Source organism: Anopheles nili, chromosome 2 (genome assembly GCF_943737925.1).
Source record: "Anopheles nili chromosome 2, idAnoNiliSN_F5_01, whole genome shotgun sequence".
NCBI classification, from domain to species: domain Eukaryota; kingdom Metazoa; phylum Arthropoda; class Insecta; order Diptera; family Culicidae; genus Anopheles; species Anopheles nili.
The window spans coordinates 66,866,184-66,889,096 of NC_071291.1; the positions used below are offsets into that span (position 1 = coordinate 66,866,184).

Genomic DNA, 22,913 nt, shown 5'->3' on the forward strand with positions numbered 1-22,913 from the left:
ATCGAACAATTCGCGGAGGTGTGCTAACGTTTTCAAGAGTAACCCACATCCGTGCAAGGCGATAATCACGCGGGAGCATGTAAAATCATTGTCTCGGATCAAAAATCAAAAACGTACACCATAGTTTGACAACAATCAAAGCACGGCAACCTACCAGGGGTAACAAAACGCTTTTGAATTTCAGTCTTTCTTAGTATACGGTTCTCGAATGATCAAAAATAACGCAATCAATCAGGATCGAAATTAACTCATTAGAGGGTTTTGCTACACCGTCTCGAATTTTTCCGGTAAAGTTTAAAGACATCATACTGCCAGCTTGATACAATATCGATTTAAATGTATAACACAACGCCATCTCTAAGGGTGGACAACTCCGCACCACTGCCAACTTTATTACTGCCTGAGTGCTCCGTTATTACGTTAGGTTCACTCATTTCGTACACTCATTAGTAAATCTACAACCCGTTCTGGAATGCTCCGTTTGATCCAATGATGCATTATCATCGGATTTGCACACCCGTGTGATCGATCCGTACTACAAGGAATAGATTGCACGAAAACTGGTCAATACAGCTAGTTAAATTAAGAGCCAAGTACTGCTGCAGTGCATCATATAACATCCTATGATTAGCACGTTTGTTCGATATCGCCAATCACAGTCGTTGCGTTTTGTGGGCGATGAGAAAAGGGATCCTTTAGACCACAGTTACGACGTTCTCAGTTTAGGTCTCTCAATTTAGGTTTAAAATTTATCAAATAAGAGCGAATACGCTAGGAGATAGGAGAAGCTTCCACACTCGAAAGTATGTGCGCGTCCCTGTTTTTGTGAGGTTTTGTTTTCCTATGGGGAATATCTTATCCATGCTAAGCACGGTGTGCTCGCTCGTTTCTACAGACTGCTGCCGAAAATATTTCTTTAGAAATTTACGTTTGGACTGATTTTTATAAAATGAATTTTACTTCTAATAGGATGCAATTAGAGATTAAAGCGCTTTTAGTGTGTCCGGCCGGACCGCAGTTAGGAAGGGAAAAGAATGACGAGTGTAACCGTGCGTGTGTGTTGGCGTTATGATCTCTTGCCACGCCATGCCTTGGATGCGGAAAAGGAAACTAAACGAAAGGACGAACTAGTAGTACAATGCCATTTGCGCTCTCTTTTTAAGTGGTGAGATCATACACAAAACACAACCGATCGAAGAACTGCCCGTAGGTTGTAAGATTGGATTTAGGCGCTAATTTATCTAAGCTTTTGTTTTTGTAAAGCATTTGATATGTGTGTATGTTCGCGCGTGTGTGGTATACTTCCTTTGCTGTCCATTAAGCACACACGCGTTACTACCGTTTGAGTAAGTTTCTTTTGTAAGTAACGAGCATCCGTCAACCGCCAAAAAGAAAAGCCCTAGAATAGGTAGCATTTTCACATCAAATTATTTAACATGGAGCGTTCTGCTCACTCCTCCTTGTACTGAAGCGGTGCGATGCGAACCGCGGTCATGTCACTGCCTCCTAGCTGTCCTGCGATCTCGTTCTTAGGATCAGCGTTTAAACGTGCACTGCCATCATTTTTTGCTCCGTACTATCTTTTCACACTTCTTTTCCTTCTGCCATTCGCTCGATCAATGCGCAAACGGCATGATTCGGCTGTGCGTGGCTGCATGCAAACGGTTGTGTAGTGAGATTTCTTAGTCGTCTAGGGTTAGTAAATTAATTCGTTTTCCTGTTTGCATCCCTGAATCCGTCCCGCCACAAAATGGTGGGGCCATGGAACCATGTGTACCCGCAGGACTTCACGTGATGGCGTACTTTGTGCGCGTACTGGAGCATTTACGCAGCCAACCGAAAGCGTGTGTGAGTAGTTTCTCCTCCTTTTTTAACATGGGGAGAACTTATCGCACCTGTCTGGAACTGTATGCTGTTACTGCACGTTTTCCAGTCAACAATTTCCCCTAACGTTGACACATGGCACGCTGATTTAACGGTGAACCGCATGGTAAAAGCGCCATTTTGTGCTATCCCTCCGTCGATCGTTTAAATGTAATGTAGTGTAAAATATTGTACCACAATGTGTTAGTTTAATTATTTTTCTTTTTTGAAACACTAGAAACATCGTCATCGTCAGTAAAAAAAAATTAGCGTCTCTTTTGTGCAACATATTAAGTTAAACTAACTTCGACAGAAACACCTGCAGCACTACTAATCAATGACTACAAAGAGACTTTGGTGTCTTCGTGTTCGTTTTAAGTACGACTAGTTTAAGGCTATTTGTCTAAGGAGAAACGCTCGAAATTCGGCGCGGATCCATTCACTATTCCGCCCCTCCTTGTTTCAACCGATCGCGCGTTCATTGTAACGGATTGGAACACCGCAGGGGGTTGATGTGTCGCGCAGTCGAAAAAGAAATGAAAAGCAAATCCTCTTTTTATCAACCATAACACACGGGGTAGAGTTTTATTTTCTGTTCGTTGGTTTTTGGTTTCTGATCTGGTCTTTCTTTGTTACTTGTCTCGTTCGATGTGTGGGATGTTGTAGTACATGTTTCGTTCGTTTCCTGTGCAGGTATGTTTTGTGTACGTGTTTGAATTTGTTGACTTTCGACATATGTGTTTCTTAATTTTTTTGTTCGTTTTTTTGTAACATGATTACATTTTGTTTTTACTTTTAGCTTCATTTTGTTTTACTTCACCATTGGCAGAGCGGAGCAGTACATTTTTGTATGGCGATCAAGCTTGCAAGCTGGCACAGTAACACATGCATATACGCATTTATGGACGGATTCTTGAGCATTATTTCCGAGTTATCGAGCAACGGAGAAACCTATAAGTGTAATAAAAATTACCGGATATATTTCGTTGTACCATAGAATAGCCGCGGAACGGAGCTGTCGAATAATAAGTAGGATTCGTATCAAATTGTAGGTGATACTATGTGTAAGTAGCTGGCGAACTAGGTGATAAGATATGACTTATTAAGGCGTATGAAGAAAACCGCAATGCAACACATTTGAAAAAAGAAAAATCAGAAAGTCTAATGAGCGAGATGACGGAAGGTGGCAAAAGGAAACATCAAAGTTAATGATGTGATACGCAAAAGCAGCTCATAAAAGAATGTATAAACTAGCCTATAAATACTACAACATAACAAGTGCATGAAAGCGAGACAGAAAAAGGAAGAAACCTCAGGGGCCGATTCAACCAGTTTTAAATGGTTGACGTATCGTTTCCGTGTTCACTTCGAGGTCAACGGTTTTCTTTTAACAATTGCATACTAATTAAGCGGTATAATCGTTTTAAAGTCTACTCCCTACCAGATTATACGTTTGCAGCTTCTGTTTCATTTTAGCGCCAGCGAACAGAATCGTGAGGCCGGTAAATGTATGAATGATGGCGCTGGATTGATTGCATGATGAAGAAGATTGGTGATGAAGAAAACAAAAAGCATAACGGAAGAAATAACACTGACACGAAACGGTTTCGGAATATCAGATGGATTTTATTCGGATTAAACAAAAAAAAATTGAGGATGGCGTCGGAAGAAACCGAAACAGAATGACGAAAAGAGTAGATATGCAGGTGGTAGAAGAAAGATGAATCGCGAGGTGGGAGTAAATCAAAGGACACACGGTTAGATAAAGAAAACTCGGAAAATGGTAACAGAAGAACAGTAGGTTTGAGTTGAATTGGAAACGTGCCTACAAAAAAAGAGCAGAATCTTAAGACAGCGAGCAGACGACGTATGTTTCCCGGTTGCAGCAGCTGCAGAAGAACGAAATAAGTTATATTGTCCTGATGCAGGCATGATGGCAGATATCCTTCAAATGACGGTGGTGAAAGATGATGCAGCGAATGGGAAATGAAAAAATGGCCACTGGCCACGACACTCTGGAAACCGGATGGATAAGTAATACGCCGAAGGCAGAAGCCAGAAAAGGCCACTTGCAAGGTGCAGGCAGAGTATCGATTTAAATTCGAAGAGAAGGAAATGGTAAGCATGACCTTTACCTCATGGAAACAAGGAAGACTAGCATGTTGGTTAGTGTAGCGTGGGCGGAATGTTTGATTGAACGACGTAGGCAAGGCCAGTGGGCCCAAGAAACACGCGTAAGTAACAGTGGGTGCGGATTTAGATGAAATTGTACATAGCTAGTCATGCTGGAAAAAGGGGGTAAAGGTAAACCACACACAGCCACAACCAGTAGCTTCCGGTTCGATGGAGTGGGTAAAGGCTCGCTTCTCGATCCTGAAAACCTCTCGGTTGCATCATGTACGTGTCTTGTGAGCGCTAGTAGATGTTGTTCTGTAGAAATATGGTAAAACGGAAAGCGAATGGAAAGAGGCAAATTTAGCACACAAAGTGGAAAATTATGGGATTACGGTAAAGGAAAACAACACAAAAAAAAAACCTACCAAAAAGGAACAAAAAAAACTAGTGGAATTTAGATCGCAGTGCAGGGAGCGCAGTTAACTTGCATGGAATGTGTGTGTGTGTAATTTGGTGTAGAATGGCAACCGTAACGGTAACAGAATAGCAGAAGGTAACAGAATAGGCAAACAGCACGTGCAGGCAGGGCAGGCAAAGCTTAGTCTTACTTAGTCAAGTGTGTTTAGGGTGGTTAAATTAGTTGCGCGCGAAACCGTACAAGCTCAGATCGCTCGATTGCTTCACCTAGTCTACTACTTTTCATCCCGTTTCGTTCGCAAAGTCCCCACGCTCGGATCCGTTTTGTGGCGGAACGTTTCGTAGATCAATGAATTTGTTTCCGTTAATCATTTCCTCTCCACAGCCGAATCAAATACAAGTAAACCATACTGAAAACTGAATGAATGAAACGCAACAGGATTGAAGAGAAGGATTACGAATGGTATGATACGCACGAAGGAGATCAATAAGAAGGACCACAACAAATAAATTAAGGACATACATTTGCTGAAGGAAAAAGAACAAATGCCGCCGCGATAGACGATAACGAACGATAACAATCCACACGGGAAAAGGAAAAGCGAATGGATGGGAACAGATGACGAAAAAGGGAACAGGCAAGCGAAGCGCAATAAAATTCACCAACAGTCATATACACCGCAGATATTCCGGCATATACGAATCAAAACAAGAATCAGGACGAAGCAAATCCCGTAGGAGAGAGGATGGGTGTAGGTGTAGAGGCCATATTTTTCATACACGAAAGGACACAAATGTAATCGTTTAAACGGAAACGGAAACAAACAAATCAAGTGCACCTATAAGAGAGAACCGACAAGGGAAGGAGAGCGAAGCAAAAAAAAAATAACAGGATAGCGAGAGAGTAGCCCAAAATCGCGGAACCACACGAACGGAACATGGCAACACAGTTTTAGCAGCTGACAGGCAAGGGACAACAAAATGAACAACTACCTCATTAATGTTTAGAGCATACAAAAAAAAAACAAAACATACAAAACGCACAAAAAATCAGACCGTTATCGAATTGAGCGCCGGCAGAAACCCGAAACACGGAATATGAACCATTTTTGTCAAACAAAACTACAGCTCGAACTCGTAACTCCGCAATAGGTGCAAAGTAACAGGGCCAAACAGCATGGAAAGCAAAACAACCACATCAGGTCACGTGCACACAAACAGATAGACACCCACAGAAACGCGCGCAGAGGCTAATTTATTTGAGTTGAACAAAAAAAAAAGACAAAGCGGTTAGCAAACACGTTCAAGGATCAAACGTACAAAAAAGCAGCGTACACACATACGAAAGAAAAACAAAGGGAAATAGCGTTCGAATGCGAATCGAAGTAGGCGAGCTTGCGTCATACGTTATGTTCAGAATCCTTGTAAAGGTATCCGATGTAAAAGCTACCAGGTTGGTACTCAAACGAGCCAAGTAGAGGAGGAATACGTCGTTTGTGGAGCTCCAGGTCCTTCCGTACCTTTGAGATGGTACCCTTCAATGAGCTTGCAATTCTCTCTCTCTCTCTCCCTTCCTTCATACCTCTCTCATTCCAGGTGAAAAGATGCATTTTTTAATCATTCCCGCGTGCTCCATCTTCCTGTTCCTATGGCTTGTGAACTGACCTATCTATTTTGTGTCCGCTGCCTTGGCGGAAGTAGCACAACCGAGAGACCGGTTCATATATCTATATGTATATCACATACACGCGAAGGACGAAGGAAAAGACCATCCCCCCCTCTGGCTAGTCACGGAAAAGGGCGCATTCGTACTTAGAGCGGTTTATATATTGAAATGAATGTAATATCAGAGCATTAATACGAACGAGCGTGAATACTCACAAACATCTCTTAATCCTCAGCAGCAGCGTATTTAAGGAACATATTTTCGGTAGAAAAAAGCATACACTCAGTCGCAGATACACGTACACATTATTTAAAACGGTTAGGAGGGCATCAAATGGGCACAGAGACAGGATTCGTGGTGAAACGTTGCGAAATAAAGTGAGATAACACGCAGGAAAACGCAGGGTGGTAGAGGCAGAGCAAACAAAACACGTAAACAAACACCCGAAATAGTCTTACAAACGAAAAGATGCTTATTAGAGTTAAATAAACAACAAAAACAGTAGGCAGAAACGTGCGAAATGCGAAGGGCAAGCAGGCGACACGCGTGAGGTAGCGGGGAGGGGGCCTTCTGGCCGACAAACCAGAACCACGAGCGTCAGAACTAAGCATTGTATCATCAGTATGTTTAAACGATATGAAATTATTGAAAATATATTACCGATATGAGAAAGTCATCGTAATCGTGATTAAAACGTGTTTTATTTATGCTAAAAAAATGTATTTTCCGTTTTATATCACTTCCGTAAAACGTGGTCATCGTCGCTTATTTTCTCCCGTGATGCGCAAAAAAAACTGGTCCGGCAGCTGGTCCGAGCGCCTGGTGCTACCTCTTCGAATTCCTGCGCTCCTGTTACAAATCGGCGAGTTTTGCTGAAAATTTGGATTTTTGATTCGGCCGGTTTCGCCAAAAATTTGGTTTTAGTAACAGGAGCGCAGGATTCTGAGGAGGTCATTAGTACCGCCATTTCTCAACAGATGGCGCCACCACTTTTTTGGTTCCTCCGATACCCGATAGATGGCGCTGATCAAATTTCGCTAGCAGTACAGCGCCATCTATGGTTCAATAGTGGTACTAATTTTGAAATATTTCCAAGCGTTTTCTTTCAAAAAATTTCAATTTTAAAAATTTATTTTTTTCAAAAACCACGCCGCAACGTGGAAAAAATTTAGACGAACGATTTTTTTTTCACTTTGATTTTATTTGTTAACTCAATCAACCGAATACACAAATCAGTTTTGCTCACACCGCCAAGTCTTTTGCGGGAATACCAGCTGCAGGTGGTATCACAACATATTTTGCGCACAGATCCGAATGTCCCTTCATAACGCCTTCCTTGATTTGTTTGATTGTCAGCGGGCGGCTCACGACGAGTTTTTTCTTCTTGTTTCCAATCATCTGTGGTTGAAGCTTCAGCGATTTGGCGAAACTAAACGAAAACAAATGCGAAGTGATGGTTAGTTGTTGGTCATTTTACACGCTCTAAATCACTCTTCTTGTGTCACTTACTTTATCAATTTAGCCACCTGCGGCTTCGTGAACTGCGAACTGAACACCAGGTCGTACAACGCATTCACACCGGCATACTGCTTCAGCAACAGAAAGAACGCCTCTAGCGGGATCTTCACCTTCTCCGTTGGCGTTCCGTCAGAAACATCGGCGTTTTCTGAGCCAAGGCCAGTTTTGCCTTTGCGTTTCTTGGCTGTGATCGGCTCGAGGATACCTTCGGTCGAGGTTCCGAGCGCGGTGCCCGGATTCCAGCCCTGTTTTTGTAGCATCTGGAAACCGATGTTTTCTTCTTGAATTTTCTTTGAATCTTTTTGGGCCTGAATCGCCGCCTTTGGAGGTCGTGTGTAGAAAATTTTCCTACGCGTGTGATACTCCTTTACTCGCTGAAAAAAAGGAGAAAAGAGATTTTAGTTCGATGCTTGATGATTAAATGCTTGATGGCTGTTACCTTCACTATGTAGCAGTAGTAACGGACGATCTGCACCAGCTTTTCCCTGGCTATCGAGTGCGCTTCGTTCTTCTCTCCGACAGCACGGCACATCTCCTTCGTGTCGACCAGGAAGCGAAAGACGTGTGTCTTTTCATCGTAGTCCGGTTCCAGCAGTATCCCTGCCTGTTCGAAGCTCTGCTTTAGAGACAGCTGCTCGCCGTTGTATATGTAACCGATCAGCGGTTTAAGAAGTTTCACTTTCCGCGGTTCCAGCTGCGGATCGGGAATGTTCGTCGGTACTGGTTCTAGCCGGGGCAAATTCTGCACTGCTGGCTGCTCAGGCGAATCCGAATCGTTTTCACTCTCCGAGGATCCTTGTGTTTGAGGTGTAACAAACACCATCGGCTTAGGAGTTGTCTTCTGTGCAGGTGAACTGTTTTCGGAGCTCGCGACCGCTGATACGCGCTTTTTAACACCTTTAGCAGCATCTGTATCCTTTTTCCATTTCTTTACCACTTTTTTCTGTTTGGTTTTCGACACGGGTAGTTTAACTTTGCTCTTTTTATTGCCTCCCGCCATTATTTGTTGCGCACTTCGGAGAGAAACAATGCCGGCAGAACGAGGTGCACGTGTGTTTATTTTATTCCGACTTTGACAGATGCACACTGGGTGCTATCGTCATATGCTCTAGGAATTGGTTCAATCGCCGGGAAGACAAAAATATATTTTTATTTGGGGACTATTTCATATGATTTAACGATTGCTTCGAAATTAAATGACAATTGTGTATTATTTTATGAGTTTTACACTGTACCGTGCTGCAATTTTAGACAACATTTTGTGTTATTAAAACGCTTGAAATTGTGCAACTGTCAGCACGTGTTCTGTTTCACTTAAGCTCCGTCAGTCAGAGTTAGCTCTGTCAACAAGTTTATCGCGTGCAAGAAGAGGTTCTGCTCGTTGTTTTGTTTATCTTACCGGTGTTAACAAAATGAGCGTTGTTCACGGACTCCTTCGGGCGGGCAAACTCGTACGGCCAACCTTTTCGCTTGCTAGATGCATGCTTCCGGGCTTGAATCATGTGCCAACGGTCCCGGTCAGCTTCACTTCCGGTAAATATCAGTTCCCTTATCAACAAGAACATCCCTGCCGGTGCCTTCTGGATTGTTACGCAATAATAAGCATGCCTGTGGTATTGACTGTCTGTTTGCACGCATTTTAGGCCAACCAACCCTTTTGAGCTGGTCTCATCAATGGGCACATCTCTCTCCACGAACGTTGAGTACAAAGGCAGCCGAGGAAGGATATCATTCCATCATTCGCGACCAGGAGAAGGCAGTTGGATCGAGCGATAAACACGAATTCCAGGCGGAAACGCGCATGCTGCTAGACATTGTAGCACGTTCGCTCTACTCCGACAAGGAAGTGTTCGTGCGAGAACTCGTATCAAATGCTAGCGATGCACTGGAAAAGTTCCGTTTCCTCATCCAATCGTCCTCCGATAGTAGCGGAACGGACGAGTTTGTCGAGGCAGATCGGTCGCTCGAAATTCACATCGGCACAAATAAACAGGACCGTCTGCTGACGATTCAAGACACTGGCATCGGCATGACACGCGAAGAGCTTGTGGCCAATCTAGGAACGATTGCCCGATCCGGCTCGAAGCATTTCATCGAGCAGCTGAAGGAGAGCGGCCGGGGCGCGCAGGAAAACGTGCAGAATATAATTGGCCAGTTCGGGGTTGGGTTTTACTCCGCCTTCATGGTAGCTGATCGAGTCGATGTATACACGCGATCGTCACGAGCCGGTGCACCCGGATTAAAGTGGTCGTCGGATGGCTCCGGTACATTCGAAATTCAGGAAGCCGAAAATGTGGCCATCGGGACAAAGATCGTTATCCATCTGAAAGCCGATTGTCGTGAGTTTTCGGACGAGGACCGCATCCGCGAGGTGATCCGCCGGTACAGCAATTTCGTGGGCAGCCCCATCTTCCTGAATGGCAAACAAGCCAACCAGATTCAACCGATCTGGCTGATGGAACCGAAACAAGTGACGCCAGAACAACACAATGAGTTTTACCGGTTCGTGGGTAACACTTTCGACACCCCGCGGTTCACGCTGCACTACAAAACGGACGTGCCACTGAGCATCCGGGCTTTGCTGTACTTCCCCGAGGGCAAACCGGGTCTGTTCGAGATGTCACGGGACGCAGACAGCGGTGTGGCGCTCTATACGCGTAAGGTGCTCATTCAATCGAAGACGGAGAATCTGCTACCAAAATGGTTGCGCTTCCTGAAGGGCGTCGTCGACTCCGAGGACATTCCGCTCAATCTGAGTCGCGAGCTGCTGCAGAACAGTGCGTTGATCCGGAAACTACGCACTGCCTTGACAAACCGCACGCTTCGATTCCTGCACGATCGTTCGCAAAAAGAACCCGAGAGCTACGACAAATTCTACAAAGACTATGGCCTATTCCTGAAGGAAGGCATCGTAACGAGCCAGGAGCAGCAAGAAAAGGAGGAGATTGCGAAACTCTTGCGTTTTGAGACGAGTAAAGAGCCCAACCGTACCGTCTCGTTGCCTGAGTACTGCCAGCGCCAGGCGGAAGGCCAGAAAGACATTTACTATCTAGCAGCACCTAACCGTACGCTCGCCGAAGCATCACCGTATTTTGAGTCGCTTAAAAAGCGAGGCATTGAGGTGCTATTCTGTTACGAAGCGTACGATGAGCTCGTCCTTATGCAGCTCGGCATGTATCTTGGCAAAAATCTTGTCTCGGTTGAAAAAGAGATGCGCCGTTCCGACACATCAACCGATGGTGCGGATGCGGATGGTTTGCTCGAGGGTTCACTGTTGAAGACACAAATCGATGAGTTGTTGCCGTGGCTAAAGCAGCGGCTCACCGGAAAGGTGTCCAACGTAAAAACCACCGGCAAGCTGGATAGCCATCCATGTGTAGTGACAGTAGAGGAGATGGCTGCCGCCCGTCATTTCATCAAGACGCAAAGTCACAACATTAGCGAGGAAAATCGATACGCTCTGTTGCAGCCGCAGTTTGAAATCAATCCCAAGTGAGTAGCATGTCGGTGTTAGAGACAACTTTCAGGCGATTACATTTTGCATAACCCTTCTTTTGAACTTTAGACATCCCATCATCAAAAAACTGCACAAGTTGACGGCAAGTGACCCGGAACTAGCAGAGCTTCTGGCTAAGCAGCTGTTTTCTAATGCCATGGTTGGGGCAGGTTTGGTGGACGATCCTCGAATGCTGCTGACCAGCATGAACGATTTGCTGCAGAAGGTGCTAGATAAACACTAGACAGATTTTCCCACTTAAACTAGATATTATAATTTGTTTTAAAATAAAGCTAAATAAGATATGTTGAAACAAAATTCTAGCCATAAATTGTTGGCAATTCACCTGAATCGTTGTATGTATCTCTGTATCTTCTGAAACAACAAATCCGAATTCAATATATTTAAGGGCGTGTTAAAGATGCAAGTAACATTCATTCATTATGTATTCTGCATATATACAATTGAAAAATGTAAATTTCTTTTTTGTTTTCCTTTACTTTCAATAATTGATTTTTGTTACCAACAAACATTTACAGAAAAAGAACAATATGCAGTGTAATGCATCCATGAAATTTGATCGGATAAACCAGTATTAAGCTACAATTGAACCTATTATAAAAAGTCTTAAAATGAGGCTTTTTTTCCAAAATTATATAATAAAAAATTGAAAAATTGTTCTCGATAGATTGTTGCTACAGAAATATAAAATATTGAATAAAAATTTGTTCTATTATAAAATGCCAACGTATTAAGAAAAAAGAGTAAAGACTGATCTTATATAATTTTAATGCGAAGCTTTGATTAAAAATCTAGTTTTCCATATAATCAACAATAATTATTGTTTGAAAATGTTTGCTATATTTATGATTCTGCAAAGAAAAGAGCTATTTATGGCATTCAAAATAAAATTAAACTATACACAGCATTGTAATAAAAAAATCTACCTATTTTAGTTGTTGTAGCGTTAATATCTTTAAAAAAAGCATTACACTGTACGCACGAGGTGCAGTATCAAAGCATGTGATGGAGTCTTATCACCACTACCTTTATATAAAAACGCTTTTATCTTGCCATTGCGAACCACGTGCTAGCAGGGGAATCTTATTCATTAGCGACTTTTGAGCTGCTGCAGAATTCCGCGCATGTGAAATCTTTTTCCAACTTTCACTTGCAATACTTTGCATGTTAAAAGATAAAGCATCAGCATTATAATTTTTTTAATTTTACAACAGACATAAGCATAAGCAGGGCTCATATTTTTGTAATATTATCTATGATCAATCTTGGAATATAATGTTTTCTAAAAATGTTATAATGTGGTAATAATAGATGGAAAAGCACATGAACAAAATTGATAGTTTTTGAAATGCGTAGGGTTCTGAGATTTTTAGAGCATATAGTTTCATAATTTCTCACAATTTTTAATGATTTTAGTTTTTTTAAATGTTGGTATACTAATCATTGTTATTCGTAATTGAAGAATCAATTAATTCTTTTAAAGTGATTGATTTCATATAATATAATGTAATTCAATCGATTTTTGTGGGTGAGATTTGTTAGAATTATTTGTGATGTTTATTAGAAACTAACTCCACAGAACCCTATTTAAATGTATCTTTGGGAAGTAAACGTATCAACTTTACTTAAGAAATTATAATTTCAACAGAACGATGTGTGTCTACCGCCAAACAGTTTTGGGACAAAACATATTGAAATTTCACTCAATTATAAAAGTTAAAATAAATTAATTGAGGGGTTTTAAATATAAAATTTTACGTTATATGACACGTGCATATTTGTTAGCGTAGAAGTGATCCTACAAATGATATGAGCTCGACACGCCTACCTAAGGCCACGATTGTATCTAATCGAGCATCGGTACGCAGGTCATATGATGGTAAAGCTAACAAGGGGTATCTTGTACGTAACTGCCATGTGATGCGCAAGCGCAGGCGAAGAGTTGAGCGAGTCTGTTAGGAAACAAAATTGACGATTTGCATGCTCTACAGGAAATGCTCTATGTATTCACAGAAGCATGGGAAAAGCTGTTCGAAGCTTCACAGCTATGTTCTTTCCGACTCCGTAAGGGCGATTTCAATACACTGGAAGGGACCATATTGTTACCATGGTTTTGAAAAAAAATGTGATGAACCAAGCACGACGGAGGGGTTGCTCTGGATAGAAGATAACTTTCCGACACCTGAGCCTAGCTTGGTGATGACCAAAGGCAATGTACTTGATAACCTGCTAATGAGGTAACGTGAGGTTTAAACAAAATATTATACCGAACTCGTCGAAAACCGGCGCTTTAAAGCGGCTTGGCACGTTGGTACATAAAACGTCACTGTACTGTGATGAAGGTTGCTAAATGAATATATAAATTATATTAGCTAGAATTCAAGCAAAAAGTTAATTGTAGAGTTTTCATTCTACGAAAGGCTTAATGAGAATTTGGTTACGCAAATCAAAGAAATTCCTTATTTACTATGGGTGAAGTGGTTTACTTCTTCTTACAAAGATAAATATCACTGAGAAAATACCATCGAATATACGTTCGTTTATATCTCCCGCTTGGGAAGCGAAGATTCGTTCAGCGATCGCTGTTGTCAGCCTTATAATTGCGCTTCACACGACCTAATGAAATGTTATTCTGAATAATTTTCATAACAAAAACAAAACGTAATTTTGATTCGATGAAATTAAAAAAAAATCAGCATAATTTGATAAAAGATCTAGGTTAGGTGTCGAAATTTCTTCTCTCTGAACGTGATGATTATACACATGACCGACTGGAATGTTCAAGCCGACTTGAAATAAATAATCGATTTACAGGCACAACACCAAATCTTCTGCTGATTACAGAGATCATAATACAGATCCGTTTTTACAATTTGAAAAATCAATGTTGCGTCTATTATACCGTGAAATTACCAATAAACACATGCTAGAATCCTAGCAAACTTGCACCGCGCGCACTTGAAATCAACTTGAACTCGAAGCGTTACCCGAATGTCAAAGCATCTGCTGGTGTGTGTATGGCAGAGAAGAATTCACTACCATTTCTACTGAGAAAAACGAACGAGTCACGAGTGCGGATCAACGGTGTGAGCCATATTTCTCAGTTTCCGAGCAAAGCGACTTCATCAGTTTTGTTCAGTGCGTGTGTCGAGTAAGAAGTCGTCTCCTTCCGAGTGTCTCTCTCCTTGTGACACCGTCACCAACACCGAATATTAGCTCGAAGTGACGGCCAAAGCTGCGCTTTCGCGAAAAAGAAACTATTCGGTAAAGCTAAAACCACAACAAAACAGACTTCAAAAATGGCACTGCCGGAAGAGAACCCCGTCTACTCGCCCTTCTTCGGAGTTATGGGCGCAGCAGCTGCTATCATTTTCAGCGGTAAGACCTCTACCCACCCCCTTATTGTACACTTTCCTTAAAGTCCGACCATCGTAGTACTCACCTGGCTGGTGGTCCTGGAACCGCTTTTGCCACGGAGAAAGCACTATCCTGCACTCTTTTCGTTGGCCGAAAATGCGTAACCCGCCCAAGTCTTCGCCATTCACTATATACGCCCCGCGCTACGAGGAGCCACTGTCATGTGAGCGCGGTCCGTGTGCTGTGGTGTGTGTATGTGCATGTTCCTGTGTGTATGTGTATGTACGCGCGCAAGTGCCCTCGTGACCACTTTTCGTATTTTTTTTTGCGCGAAAGTTACCCGCAAAAAGAAGAATGATGAGGAGAGCGGGCGGTTAAGAAAAAGAGTAAAAGGCACTGCCCTAGGGATAACCTACAAGGAAATCATAATGGACGTCTAGATGGCAAAATTTTACAGACTAAATGGATGGATTCCAAAATGTCGACAGCGGAGAATGGGGCTTTTTCTGAAGCCAACGGATTGAGCAGAGTCCCTATCGTTACGAGCAGTTTTCTGAGGCGAAGCGCGACTCCATTATCATGTTCTCTACTTTACGTCGAAATAGGGCGCCTGGGGCGAGGATTCACGCATCCGCACGGGAAAGCATTGCAAAATTCACGCACCCGTGCGGGAAAGCATCGGAAAATTGGTATTTTTCCCGTGAAGTAGGTGAATTCGATATAAGATAAGCAAGCAAAAGAGCTTGCTTGCTTGGGTCGTTAAAGTGCGTTGAGAAAATGCATTTAACAAGTGCGTATATTTACAGAGTTTGTAGCCTGTAGCACGAGAGACAGGAGAGCAAATTCGTCAGCGAATCGATAGCGTGGGAGAGAGAAAGAGAACGCGGGAGAGCAGTAAGGCTACGTTCCGTAGTATCCTGGTGAGAGCAAAGCACGGCTCAGGAAGGAGCTTGGCAACTCTATCCTTTTTGCTTAACGGGAAGGTGTGCTTTTGGGGCAGGCCTCTCTTGCCTACGCTCGAGATTACCGACGCTTGATTATTATTGATTTTGGGGCCAAGGACTGGTAGCGAATGCCCTATGAGGGTGCGCGCAAGAGACGGAAACATATTGTTGTAACCCCAGATCAATTCAAGCGCACGATGGTTCGGTAAGTTCCATTAATAATGCAGAACGCGATGGGTATCCTGCCCGCGGAAGCTGAGATAAGCTCAGTTTTGTTCCATTGCCACAACCAAGGAAACCTTTTTGGCGAGCTTTTGCAGGGTCTTCTCGTGTAGACGTTTCTGGGTTGAACGTGCGTCACGGGACACACATGATGATTGGCTACCACATGACCACTCAGCAAATGGCTGTGGCTGTGATGCGAATGCTTCGTGTTACAATTTCTCTGGTTAATTTGCTTGCTCGCCAGCAATGTCTTTTCCGATAACTGCATTGTACATTCTCCTTTTGGGCTCCATTCGGAAGTTTTAGGCCAGTAACTAGCAATGCAAAAAATTCATCCACGCCACTCCGGCCGAGGCTCATTAAGTGAGATTATCTGTCTGTCACATGACCCACCGACATTACCCCGAAGCCCACCTGCTCCACACCACATGTTGGGTGGTAGGGTGGCCATGTGGATGACATCTTGCAGTAGTGTCCGTTGGGGTTGATTTTTATTAGCGCTTCCCAAGCAACAGTAGCCCAATAAGCATACATAATTTGGACCGGGAGCAGCATCGGTGTGGAGCTGGTTCACGAAATGCTTGCAGAAAATGGGATAGGATGAGTAGTATCGATTTTTCCTCTGGTAAAGATTGCCTCTCGTTCGCTTTTCATTTCTCTCCCTCTCTCGATCATGGTTCAGGCAAAAGCATTTGTTGGAAAATTAGTAGCATTGCTTGCCAATTTCATATTGGAACCAGGCTTCATAATGCTACTAAACTATACGCTTAAGTTATGAATGAAAGCTTCAATGTGCGTTGACGTCATAATGGAGCTTGTTGCAAGTGATGTTTTCACTTTTCTTCGAAATCAAACCCTTCCGACTTGAACGTATTGTTGGTTTACTTCTTTAAAACATAACATTTTAAAATCATTAGTTTTGAGAATGATATATGTACGAAGCAAACCTTATAGGTAAAAAAGTGCGCATTTTTAAATCAACAAAATGTTTCACTTGATGGTTTTACATGATGCATATGCTGTTTTTCCATCGTCAAGTGACAAGCTATGATTCAGCACCACCCCACTCAACTATCAGTTTGTCTGTTGAAGGTAGTGGTGGCTTACGTACACAAACATGTATGCTGCCGCTGGTTCCTTATCGTCCAAAACGGCCTTTGCAGGCACATAGGCTAGGCTTGTAAGCTAAAGATGGTTGACTACGCTCTGATTTAAAAATCATATGACCGATATCATATGACGAGTATGTCCACGTGTAGCTTTTATAACACCGCATGGACGGCATATGTAGTCGCGAAACATGATCGTGTGGAAAACAACATGATCATGTGCATCTCAACGCCGTTACAATAGTATTGCTTGCCCCGATGATCATGATAGGCGAAAATCATTCGTACGTACATTTGCACCTTCTTTCCCACCTTCGAACAAACGATTGATACTGCATTAAACTGACTATTGGATCCCCTCCACAACCGCGATCTTCACGTGATCGCGTTCGGGTACACAGCGCCACGCACACAATCTCAACCGCGCTAGCATGCAAGCCCAATGCGTAATGCCCCGTGCGGAATGCCATCATGTGACCCTCCCCGGCTTCATAATGCCCGCTGGAGCCATCATCATGGTGTGACGATGGCACGAAAAAAAATTATCAACCAGCTCACACTTTGCTTCTGTTAAAGTCTACATTATCTAGCGGGTTTGAGATAACTGTTGGCTTTTTCCATGAACAATTGGCAGCCTTTTCAAACCCGTGAATGGGCGCAATACAAACCATTCCTCGATTTTGACGCGATATTTTCGAGAGTTGAAATGGGATAAGAGTTATCAACACGCTTGTTGCAATAGACTAGCTACCGATAGGCCGTTCGGGTCGTAATTTTCTCAAATCAGCATCACATGGCAGCGGCGGTGTGATCGTACAAATTTCCCTTCAATTTAAAGGCCACCAATAGGCTCAAGGGCATGTAATACAACGTGCGAAATGTGCCCGAGTATGGGTGGTGCGTGTCTGACGTAGTCGGTTCATCAGGTTTCGAAGGCTTTTTTGTATGCTATGTGAGCTTTTTTTTAACGAAAACAATATAAATGTGCATCTCATGGTCTAGTTTGTTTTCTGCAGTGTGCTGTAAGGCTTTTCCGGAGTATGCGGCTGCGTTTTATGTCAAAAATTACAAAACATGATCTTTCGATTGCTCTCCGTTTCCTTTGCTCACTGCAATTCAAAAATATACTATTCTGTTTCTAATTATATGTTACTATATGAACACCGTTCTCATCTATCTCTTATTTTACTTTCCAGCCCTCGGCGCTGCCTATGGTACGGCCAAGTCCGGTACCGGTATTGCCGCCATGTCGGTGATGCGTCCGGAACTGATCATGAAGTCCATCATTCCCGTTGTCATGGCGGGTATCATTGCCATCTACGGTTTGGTCGTTGCTGTCCTCATTGCCGGATCCCTGGATGAACCAGCGAACTATACACTGTACAAGTAAGTCCTGCTGATTTATCAGCTATCGTATTTTAATAGAGTTTGCTGCGAGTAGTGGGTGTTTTACACCGCCTACCATCAGTACAGCAAAAAAAGACAAGGTTTTGACAAGGTTTTAGTTTCCGATATGACACGACGAGATAAAAATTTGCACACCCGCTTGGCGGACTTGACGCTCGTGGCCTGTACCCACTCTAACTCTCTGGAGTGTCCTTTCAGTTGAAGCTTATCTCAACGAGAGCGCGAAGAGTTGGAGTGTGCGCGCTGTTAACCATAGTCTCTCTCTTCAAGAGAAGGAAAATCCCTAAATGAAAGCAAATATCCAATTGCAATGAATGAAACTCGAAAGACCCTATGCCATGGCAGAGTAATATGAGTAAAGTTTACAGAAAATAATCATTAGAGTCTGCTTTACAGTCTAAGAAATATTTTTAATTTCTTTCATTAAATAATCTGACGTCGTTTAGGCATGTGTCCAACGAGAAATATGTTTTAAAAAAGATGTTGATTTCTTCTATAATTCCTAATTCTTTCATCTGAATCGATAAAAGCTAGCAATAGGCTAGGGAAGAGCCTACCTAAAGGATAGAATCTGTAACGGATTATGTTTCAGGTTTAAATATCTTGTCCGATTGAATCTCAAATAGGCAATATTATTATTACATATACATTAACATTGTGATGTAAATTATGCGAGTTCAATTATCACATAAAACTATACGCAAGCATTATGCGAGGATATTGAGAATAGGATAAAATTACTATGATCATTACATTATTTTTTCGAAAAACAAATTCTTTCGTCGGTCGGTTTCATATAATTATTTTTATCTACACTTTTAGGGGCTTCATTCATCTCGGCGCTGGTCTCTCGGTCGGTTTCTCAGGCTTGGCCGCTGGCTTTGCTATCGGTATCGTCGGTGATGCCGGTGTCCGTGGTACCGCTCAGCAGCCCCGACTATTCGTCGGTATGATTCTGATCCTCATTTTCGCTGAAGTGTTGGGTCTGTACGGTTTGATCGTCGCCATCTACTTGTACACGAAATAAATTAGCAACGATGCTGCTAATTCGCGCCTGGAGGAAGAAGGTGCTTTTGGGAATGGATGTGTTGCAGTGGCAGACCAGAGCCCGTATCAATCAAGTTGGATAGTGCAATGGCAGAAGAGTAATAGTATGAAATGCAAGAACATCATCACCATTATCATCGTCGACAGACTTCGATTGTGCAACAACATTTGCTTTTTGCTACCACCAAAATGCAATATAGCGTTGCCTGCTGCATCCTTCCTAGGAACGCCTTTCCACCACCATCAGAACAACATCCTGAAGGGCGCGCGACACATTGCATAGAGAAAGGAGAAAAACAAAATAGTTGAGTTCCAGCCCGCGCTTTCGTCCGGTATGTTAAGTGCTGTTGAAACGCTGCAATTGTATCGCGAGTGATAACCAGTTACTAACGCCGGCCGCAGCGACTACGAACAGCTGCTGGACATACTTCCTATACAACAACAATTTACATTCTAGGGTAAACAGCAGAAGGAAAAGGTAAAATGTGACAACCCGATTACAAAACGCTTCCTCAAGCAAGGTAGAGTAAGGTTAGGGATTGCATCAACCAACAACCTTTGCATCGTGATCTTCTCTTTCCCTGTTTGTGAGCGAAGTATTAAGCTTCAATAATGTAACTCATTTCTATCCGAGTGCGCTGTTGTTCTGATACATTGTCCATTGATTAGTCGCACGCTGTTGGTTGTAAAGCAGAGGGCGCATGAATACTGAGATCAACTTCCGGAACTAAAACAAAAGACTATTTGTATTTATGTAAAATAATGTGTATTTAATTGTAATCTTAATTTATGTACATGTAAATTTCTCCATACTGAACACACTCTCACCTCAACTCCCCACAGAAACACAGACGCGCGAGTGCACTTTCATACACATACACAAACACACACCAGCGTACTTAGGGCATAGGATGCACAGGGAATCTACAGATTAGGAAAAATGTAGGCAACAAAAAGGAACCCAGTAGGTTCGAAAGGGATTGCATCTCTGCTATTGTTTTCCATTTTGTTTCGCTCGCTCCTGTACGATTTTTCCAATGTCTCGCTGTGTTTGAAGAACAGCTTTGGCGCATCAGTTTAGATGCGGCGTGTCGTCGGCGTGGGTTGGTGTACTGTGTTTGTCAGGTGGTGTCGCAAAGAAGGAACGTTTTTTGAAGTCTGTGATAAAAGCTTCCATCACGAACCATCACACAAGAACATCATTACAACGGTAGACGAGAAAAAAAATGAAAATCAAGAAGATACACATTTAAAAAAATAACAATTGAAAATACAGTCTTTTCCCTTTCTTTATGGTTCTCATCATCAAACGTACTAACAGTTTGTGTGCTAAAATGGATCTGTGAAACGGTTTGGCGTACTGTCGCGTGCAGTTCATTGCGTCTGGGGTCCAATTCGTTTGTGGAGAGATTTTGCGTTAGCGTTCCGTAAAGATGTAAAGGGAAAGATCGAGAAGTTCGTCACAAGATCCAAGAGTTTCCGTTTCAACATCAAGACCATCTAAGAACAGTGACAGCAGCAGTATCAATTGTAGCAGTGGAAGATACAAGAGTATTAGAAAGTTTTTTGTTTTATGTTTCCGGAATTCGTGCAAGGCCCGTTAGCTGTGTGCAAATCATGAGGCACATGGATGAGAGAGAAGGAGAAGAAGCGTATTATTGGGTTTATTATTAGGGTATCACGACCTATAACGACTAAACGAAACAAAATGAAACAAACATCCTAAACACACGCAAAAGGGAGCTATACACACGTAAATCTTTGGAAGAGCGATGGACCAGCAACAACTTTAACATCTCTAACCTCGCCAAAGTTTTAAAACTGAAAACAAAAGGAAGGGAAATAACAACATGCGATAGAGATATATAAGCGTAGTAATATCGATCAAATTATCATCATCTTAGGGGAAACAACAGAAAACAACAACATCGCGAGACGATTTCGATATAAGCTAGGGAAGAAATTGAAATTCAGCGTTACAAGTAGTGGAATGATCCGAAAAGGCAACACAGGAAAAAGTAGAACAACATCCATACTTAAACCTTGCCTTATACTTGAATTGAAAACTTACAGTTCACTGTATGGTGCAGCCAAAATGGGACACAAAAGTAGGGCTGTTTTGTATATAGATGGAGTCAATTCATTCAATTCAAAGAATTCCTCCATCGATTAGCTTGTGGAAGGCTAGGCAATTGCATAAGATCAGCATTACCTATAAAAAAACATCAAGGAAAGAGAGAAGACACACATCTGTCCATGAGATACAAACCATCTATATCTCATGGTAACAACATAGAAAGGAAGAGACAACACAAGAAGTAGAGTAGAGTGCGCTGAATTTTTCCGTGGAATTATGTAGCGTACGTAACATTCGGTCACAATTTCCATCAATCCAATAGAAACTGTGTATTTTGTACATAAACAGGACGTGATCGATTCCGGAAAATAAGATCGAAGACCATTGCCGGAAAAAAGGACACACACACACACACCGATACAAAACGATGAAAATGCTATTTGTCTGCGGTAAGCAGGCAAGCAATTCGCGCACACGCTTCGACAACCAACATCCTTTGTCGAAATAATCACCACCACTGTTCCACCAACCAGAAGCGTGTAGTGCGTAGGTTGAAAACGAACGCACGGACGACCACTGCCGTAAAAGGGACTCCGTTCGGTTATGAAAATGTTGGCAACGTGTTTTCCTTCGAAGGATGTTCCCGGACACCACTGTTCGAAACCACATCATTCCATTGACGGTGCAGCTGTGCGTGTTGTGCTGATTCCGATTATGTAACACTTCCGCGCGTCTAGATGCTGAGACGAACGGAATATGATACTAATTGAGTCAGACTCGGGATCAAAAATTTCGTGAGGAGGGAATTTTCCCAACGTTTTTCGACAAGGAAATATTTCCTTTGTTTGCGTTCGTTTCGTCGCACGAACGCTGGATGGAAATTAGTTAATTGTTATTAGTTAATTTGTTTATCCAGCAGGAACAGGATTAAAAAAGCTAAAATACGGGCGTGTTTGCGGTGGAGTGGAGATGATAATCAGTGCGGTTTATCGGAAGCAACACCGATTTTCCATATCCTCGCACACGCTCGACAACTCCAAGACGACATTTTTTAACCACCATAAGAAGAAAAGGAGTTGATCCTGAAAATATGTTTCACAATCTAGAGCATAACACTCTCCTACTATGAGAGTGTAAAACAAACGAAACGGAAACGTGTATTTAGATTGAAACTGTTGCAAACAATCCGTGTTTTGTTGTGAGAGGAAGCTTTAAACGAAAAAAACATCCTGCTACCATTTACTATCTACAACAAATACCTACTACCTTACCGATACCATAAAATTACTTTTATTGATAAGTTACAAACTGGAACCAACCAACCTGTTAGACACAAATGAGAGCTCCCACGCGTTATGCCCTGTTGGACAGCAATATATGGGCTCGGCGCTGGGAGAACAGAGCAGAGAAAGGGCACACCCCGCGAATAAGATCATAACCCGGGGATTGTGTATATCTATCGAAAATAATGACAATGACGAACATCATCAAGAGAAACACGAGAGAGAACGACCGGAAAATACATTCAATGAAAAATATGAAAATAAAAAAGAGAAAATAGAAGAAACGCGAATCTTTTTCTACTTAGTGTTTCAGTTCATCATATCCGAATATTTTAGATAATGTGCATGAATAATCGCTTCTCATGATA

At 42.4% G+C, this 22,913-nt stretch overlaps 3 protein-coding genes across 3 annotated transcripts; 2 read left to right on the forward strand and 1 right to left on the reverse strand.

Moving 5' to 3' along the window:
• Positions 1–7,265: 7,265 nt before the first annotated feature.
• LOC128728686 (NF-kappa-B-repressing factor-like) lies at positions 7,266–8,579 on the reverse strand. The gene is made up of 3 exons (XM_053822324.1): positions 8,019–8,579; positions 7,571–7,953; positions 7,266–7,490 (listed from the first exon to the last, which is right to left on the reverse strand). The coding sequence occupies exons 1-3, from the start codon at positions 8,577–8,579 to the stop codon at positions 7,304–7,306; spliced, it is 1,131 nt and encodes a 376-aa protein (XP_053678299.1). The 3' UTR covers positions 7,266–7,303.
• A 351-nt stretch (positions 8,580–8,930) lies between these two features.
• LOC128730329 (heat shock protein 75 kDa, mitochondrial) lies at positions 8,931–11,416 on the forward strand. The gene is made up of 3 exons (XM_053823371.1): positions 8,931–9,112; positions 9,223–11,071; positions 11,145–11,416. The coding sequence occupies exons 1-3, from the start codon at positions 8,992–8,994 to the stop codon at positions 11,317–11,319; spliced, it is 2,145 nt and encodes a 714-aa protein (XP_053679346.1). The 5' UTR covers positions 8,931–8,991; the 3' UTR covers positions 11,320–11,416.
• A 2,809-nt stretch (positions 11,417–14,225) lies between these two features.
• LOC128720717 (V-type proton ATPase 16 kDa proteolipid subunit c) lies at positions 14,226–22,829 on the forward strand. Its single transcript, XM_053814409.1, has 3 exons — positions 14,226–14,474; positions 17,928–18,117; positions 18,961–22,829. The coding sequence occupies exons 1-3, from the start codon at positions 14,396–14,398 to the stop codon at positions 19,163–19,165; spliced, it is 474 nt and encodes a 157-aa protein (XP_053670384.1). The 5' UTR covers positions 14,226–14,395; the 3' UTR covers positions 19,166–22,829.
• Positions 22,830–22,913: the final 84 nt, after the last annotated feature.

Bases quoted from the DNA above. Each gene is read 5' to 3' on its own strand.
- LOC128728686 (XM_053822324.1), bottom strand. From the start codon at position 8,579: ATGGCGGGAGGCAATAAAAAGAGCAAAGTTAAACTACCCGTGTCGAAA. The intron at 7,954-8,018 runs GTAACAGCCATC...CCTTTTTTTCAG, and splicing joins ACTACTGCTACATAGTGAAG to CGAGTAAAGGAGTATCACAC. The intron at 7,491-7,570 runs GTAAGTGACACA...GTTTTCGTTTAG, and splicing joins CAGGTGGCTAAATTGATAAA to TTTCGCCAAATCGCTGAAGC.
- LOC128730329 (XM_053823371.1), top strand. From the start codon at position 8,992: ATGAGCGTTGTTCACGGACTCCTTCGGGCGGGCAAACTCGTACGGCCA. The intron at 9,113-9,222 runs GTAAATATCAGT...CACGCATTTTAG, and splicing joins CCCGGTCAGCTTCACTTCCG to GCCAACCAACCCTTTTGAGC. The intron at 11,072-11,144 runs GTGAGTAGCATG...TTTGAACTTTAG, and splicing joins CAGTTTGAAATCAATCCCAA to ACATCCCATCATCAAAAAAC.
- LOC128720717 (XM_053814409.1), top strand. From the start codon at position 14,396: ATGGCACTGCCGGAAGAGAACCCCGTCTACTCGCCCTTCTTCGGAGTT. The intron at 14,475-17,927 runs GTAAGACCTCTA...TTTACTTTCCAG, and splicing joins AGCTGCTATCATTTTCAGCG to CCCTCGGCGCTGCCTATGGT. The intron at 18,118-18,960 runs GTAAGTCCTGCT...CTACACTTTTAG, and splicing joins GCGAACTATACACTGTACAA to GGGCTTCATTCATCTCGGCG.